This window comes from Salvelinus sp. IW2-2015, linkage group LG35, assembly GCF_002910315.2.
Source record: "Salvelinus sp. IW2-2015 linkage group LG35, ASM291031v2, whole genome shotgun sequence".
NCBI lineage: Eukaryota > Metazoa > Chordata > Actinopteri > Salmoniformes > Salmonidae > Salvelinus > Salvelinus sp. IW2-2015.
In genome coordinates this window covers 16,333,059-16,339,279 of record NC_036874.1, presented here as the reverse complement: position 1 = coordinate 16,339,279, position 6,221 = coordinate 16,333,059, and the positions used below count along the sequence as shown (strand labels likewise).

The 6,221-nt window shown below is 43.9% G+C and overlaps 1 protein-coding gene across 1 annotated transcript in view; it reads left to right on the top strand.

The window, feature by feature from the left end:
- The window catches only part of LOC111959042 (glycoprotein endo-alpha-1,2-mannosidase-like protein), a 36,975-nt gene that overhangs the window by 26,359 nt on the left and 4,395 nt on the right, over positions 1–6,221 (top strand). The window contains exon 3 of the mRNA XM_070437359.1: positions 2,965–3,041. Within this exon, the coding sequence (XP_070293460.1) occupies positions 2,965–3,041 (77 nt within the window). The remainder of the gene's footprint in view (positions 1–2,964; positions 3,042–6,221) is intronic.

Here is a 6,221-nt window from a genome sequence, read left to right as displayed (position 1 = left end):
AAGGGGAGTAATATTCACCAATCGCGGTATAGAAGGTGAAATCTAATGGAGCTGGACGCTGTGTTTAGCTGCCCATTGGGCTTGGTTCTCAAATTGAGAGTTAAATTCAAAGTCTAAGGATGCCAGGAGGACAATGCGGTACAAGAAGTGATTATGGGCCTGGGAGGAGACATGACATAAGATAGGGTCAGAGACAGTTTGTCTACAAGGCACGCAGACAACGGAAATAGCTTAAATTGTTGTGTCAAAATACTGGTCGGAGCAAGTCACAACTCATAACAATAATCTGACCAGTTTTCAAGTTCTCACAGGGTCTGCTGCCAGATGACTGTTGAGTCTATATACATAGAAAAAGGCGCAAGATGAATCAATCTGTAAGCATTGTTAGCAGCGAGGACATAGTTCGTGTATGTGAACCCCGTGATAATCAATGACGGAGAAATCAGATTATTCTCGAAGACAGTCCGCAAACGGCGGCCGGGAGCCAGCCGGCACCAATGGTGGACGGAGGGGAGAACACCGTGTACCGGCCCCTTGGCTGGCGCGCACGCGCCGGCCCGCCAACAGGAGTCGCTGGGCGCGACGAGACAGGATAGAGATCACCTACCGGCCAAACCTCCTAGCCGGACGACGCTAACGGTTGTTCGTTAATTGTGGCGGTAGTGCGCAGAATCTCCACATAGACCCCGACTCTCTCGACGGAGTCTGAGGACAAAGTGGAGTGACATCGATCGGTGGAGAAACTGAAGATGCGGAACCACAGAAATGATTGGCACGCACGGCCGGAACGGGACTGGAAAACCCACCTCCTGCCGAGACCACAGGGAAGGGCACTGGCTGGAACCCAGAATTCAAGGCACATTAACAGCATGGGCTACCAAGGCACACAGGGCCTGATAATCGTGCGTACACATTTCTGAGGTTGTCTCGATTAATCGTGTTCACACGACATCCACCTCTCCCTCGGTTTCGACAAAGCCCTGAAAGGGATTGAGAAGATGGCCAAAACCATTAGGTATTTTGAGTGCTTGCAACCCCGGCTCGTAGACGCGCACTCATATTACATGACCAAAAGAAACGAGGAATAGAGAAGCGCACATCGCTCTACAAACATCCACGATGAATGATAGATCCGCATAAGTGCTATGTTGTTGTTTTGTCTCTTTGTCTGTTCCTTTTTCACACTAATCTCTAGTGTCCTATCTCTGAGAAGCTACCGCAGGAATAGGAACTGGAAAATAGCCCATATTGATATATGTAGCCTCAGAATATGGTTCATGAAATCAATAAGATTGCTAACGATCCAGATCAACGTATCGCAGAGTGAATATTGAAAAAGGGCAATAATGAGAACCCATACCCAGTTATAAGACTTATGTGCTCATTTGACTGATACAAGCAGTGGGTAGCACGCATGTCATACAACAGTCCCACGGACGTACATGGTTGGAAAGCTTTAGCATCAGTAAAGACGATTGACTACTATAGACAAAGATACGGTGCTAATATTGGGGCGTGGTGTGTTTGTGGACGCTAATACATGCAATAGGAGTACCTGTAGATCATAAAGTTTGGACTAGTCATAAGACAGGGATTTTTCGTGTATTATATGAGTTTGTGTCTTTTATATAACTTCTCTATTTGAGTAATGTAGAATATATAGTGAAACTAAACCTATGAAATAACAGTGTGGCACATGGTCAAAAATATTTTGATTTGGTTCTACCACGTTTTTTGTTACTTCAGATGCACATGTTTTTTATGTTTTGAGGTTTCTTCACTATTATTCTCAATATGAGAATATAAAATAAAGAAAACCCTGTGATCAAAACTTATGATTGGTACTAATATAGCAACACCGATCACCTAAGCATTCCTGTTTTTCGTAAGATGTTATAGCTTGGTACTGCGGCTTACTGTCTGCTATCTATATCAAAGCAATTTCTTAAGTGACCTCTCAGAAATGGCTATATATGAACGTTAACTGATTTAGCACGTTATTGATTTCATCGAACCATATTTTGAGGCACATATATATAATGGGCGTATTTTCAGCCTTCCTGTAGCTTTCCAGAGATAGAACCAATATGGAAAGAACAGAGAAAGAGAAAACAACAAATACCTTAAGCATGTCAATACGTTGGTGTGTGTAAGTGTGTTTGTTGTAAGTGTGCTGTGGGGGGTTGGTTGAACGCCTACAATATCCATAGGGCTTGAGTCTCCTCATACTTCAGGCTTTTGGGAGGGAGGGGACAATGACACAACTCAAAATTGACGACTATCGGCCTGTGCCTGTCACCTGGGCTGGAGGTGGGTTTTCCAGTCCCGTTGGCGTGCTCCAACTCAATCTTCCTGTGGTCCATCTTCAGTTTCTCCGAGATCATTTCACTCACTTTGTCCTCAGACTCCGTCGAGGTCATGTGGAGATTCTGCAMTTCCATCTWCAACAACGTTGTTCCGCCTCGACTGTCCTTCGAGATAATCTGATTTCTCCGTCATTGTTATCACGGATTCACATACAGAACTAATGTCCTCTCTCAAATGCTTACAGATTGATGTCATCTTGCCCTTTTTCATGTTTARACTCACTGAGCAGACCCTGGGAGAACTGAAAACTGGTCAGATTATGTTATTAGTTGACTCCACCAGTATTTGGACACAACAATTKAAGCTATTTCCTTGTTGTTGTAACAACTGCTTATTATAATKGCGGCATAATAATGKCTGTCATGCTCCTCCTGCATCCTTAGGCTTTGAATAGCTCTCAATTTAGACCCAAKGGGCAGCTRAACACAGCCCAGCTCCTGTCACCTTTCCAAATGTGAATATTCTCTAGAGTTTGAGTCAATACAAACTCGTCACATTAGATGGTTGGGTTGGCTGCATAGACGCACTTACAAATATGTGACAACAATGTAATGAATGGAARGCCGTGGACTAAGATGTTYTTCATTTTCTTCCCAGGTTGCATTTCACCTCCAGCCTTACAGAGGGCGGAGYGACCACAGTGTCCATGACAACATCAAGTATATCGTCGACAGGTAGGTGTTGTCTTTGTTTAGAATAACTTTAAACTGAAGTGGACACAAAGTAAAACCTTGTTGAACTTTCTTGTTGAAACAGTAGTTTTCAGACAACATAGACCTTTAATCAGTTGGTGTGTGGTAAGTGTGTTTGTGTGTAAAAGTGTGGATGTGGGGTTGAAGCTACAAATCCATAGGCTTGGCTCTCCTCATCCCTTAAGGCTTTTTTTGGAGGTAGGGTGAACAATGAGCCTGTCATATTGGATGGAAGCCATATCCCCACGCACTCTGGCAGTTTCATGGCCGGGATAAAGTTATTTTCTCTTCCAGGTGCACAGTTTCAAGGATAGTCCTCGTTACGGAAGATGTACTTCCTCTCAAGTTCATGGATCTTTTCCAGAACCGCTACTGTCCTTGAACCTCAGAAACATTGACACGACTATGCGGCCTGTGCCTGTCACTGGGCTGGAGGTGGTTTTTCCAGTCCCCGTTGCGTGCTCCAACTCAATCTTCCTGTGGTCATCTTCAGTTTCTCCGAGATCATTTCATCTCACTTTGTCCTCAGACTTCCGTCGAGGTCATGTGGAGATTTGCAATTCCTCTTCACAAACGTTGGTTCCCGCTCGACTGTCCTTCGACGATATCTGATTTTTCTCCGTCATTGTTATCACGGGATTCACATACAGACTAATGTCCTCTTCACAATGCTTTACAGATGATGTCATCTTGCCTTTTTCATGTTTAAACTCACTGGCAGACCTGGGAGAACTGAAAACTGGTCAGATTATGTTATTAAGTTGACTCCACAGTATTTGGCACACCATTGAAGCTATTTCCTTGTGTTGTAACAACTGCTTATTATTAATTGCGGCATAAATAATGGGATGTCATGCTCCTCCTGCAATCCTTAGGCTTTGAATAGCTTCAAATTTAGACCCAAGGGGCAGCTGAAAACACAGCCCAGCTCCTGTACCTTTCCCAAATGTGAATATTCTCTATAGAGTTTGAGTCAATACAAACTCGTCAACATTAGATGGCTTGGTTGGCTGCATAGACGCACTTACAAATATGTGACAACAATGTTAATCGAATGGAAAGCCGTGGACTCAGATGTTCTTCATTTCTTCCGCAGGTTGCATTTCACCTCCGCCTTACAGAGGGCGGAGTGACCACAGTGTCCATGACAACATCAAGTATATCGTCGACAGGTAGGTGTTGTTTTGTTTTTAGAATAATTTAAACTGAAGTGGACACAGGGAAGTAAAACCTTGTTTGAAACTTTTCTTGTTGAAAGTAGTTTTCAGACAACATAGAACCCTTTTTAAAGGACTGAGACACAGTTTCACTTCAAAATAAATTTATTGGTTGTATTACAGCATGTTTAGCAGATGTTATTGCGGGTGTACAAAATGCTTGGTGTTCGCTAGCGTCCAACAGTGCAGTAATATCTAACAAACACACAAATCTTAAACAGTAAAAAGCTGGAATTTAAGAAATATAGAAATATTTAGGAACGAGCATGTCGGAGTGTGTGTGTAATCTATATATATGCGCACCACACACACACACACACACACACACACACACACACACACACACACACACAACACCACACACCAAACCACACACACAAGCACACACATATATATATACTTCAGCAAGAAAAGAACGTTCCTCTCAGCTGTCGAACTGCGTTTATTTTCAGCAAACTTAACATGTGTACAATATTTTGTATGAACATGCCAGTTTTGCTGTGAGATGTTTTACCCAATCTTCCACGCAAGGCACCTGCAAGTTCCGGACATTTTGGTGGGAATGGCCTGAAGCCTTCCCTCTGATCCAACAGGTGCCAGACGTGCTTCATGGGATTGAGATCGGTGCTCTTCGCTTGGCCATGGCAAGACACTGGCATTCCTGTCTTTGCAGGAAATACGTACAGAATGAGCATAGGCTGGGTGCATTGTCATGCTGGAGGGTCATGTCAGGATGAGCCTGCAGGCAAGGGTACACATGAGGGAGGAGGATGTTCTTCCTTGTAACGCACAGCGTTGAGATTGCAGCAATGACACAAGCTCATTTTTGCGATGATGATGTGACACACCGCCCAGACCATGATGGACTCCACTCGAATCCCGCTCAGAGTACAGGCTCGGTGTAACGCTCATTCCTTCAACGATACTGCGAATCCGACCATCACCCTTGGTGAGACAAAACCGGCGACTCATCAGTGAAAGAGTATTCTTTTTGCAAGTCTGTCTGGTCCAGCGACGGTGGGTTTGTGCCCATAGGCGACGCTTGTTGCAGGTGATGTCTTGGTTGAGACCTGCCTTACAACAGGCCTACAAGCCTCAGTCCAGCTCTCTCAGCCTATTGCGGACAGTTGAGCACTGATGGAAGGATTGTGCGTTCCTGGTGTAACCTCTGTTCGTTGTTCTATGCATCCCTGTACCTGTCCCGCAGGTGTGGATTGTTTCGGATGTACCGATGCCTGTGGCAAGTTGTTCTACACGTGGTGTGGCCACTTGCGAGGACGATCAGCTGTCCATCCTGTCTCCTGTAAGCTCTGTCCTTAGGCGTCTCACAGTAACGGACATTGCAATGTTATTTGCCTGGCCACATCTGAGTCCTCAGCCTCCTTGCAGCATGCTAAGGCACGTTCACGCAGATGAAGCAGGGACCTGGGCTTTTCCTTTTTGGTGTTTTTCAGAGTCAGTAGGAAGGCCTCTTTAGTGTCCTAAGTTTTCATCTGTGACCTTAATTACCTACCGTCCTGTAAGCTGTTAGTGTCTTTAACGACCATTCACAGGTTGCATGTTCATGAATTGTTTATGGTTCATTGCAACAAGCATGGGAAAACAGGTTTAACCGTTTACAATGAAGTCTGTGACGTTAATTTGGATTTTTTACAAAATTTCTTTGAAAGACGGGTCTGAAAAGGGACATTTCTTTTTTTTGTGAGTTATACTGTATATACACAGGTTGAAAGTCAGAAGTTTAGCATACAGTAGCAAATAAACTGAGTTTAAAACGTTTCACAATTTGACATTTAATCCTATGGACAATTCCCTGTCTTAGGTCAGTTAGGATCACCGCTTTAAGAATGTGAAATGTCAGAATAAATAGTAGAGAGAAGGATTTATTTCGCTTTTATTTCTTTCATCACATTCCAGTGGGTCAGAAGTTTACATTACAGCTCAA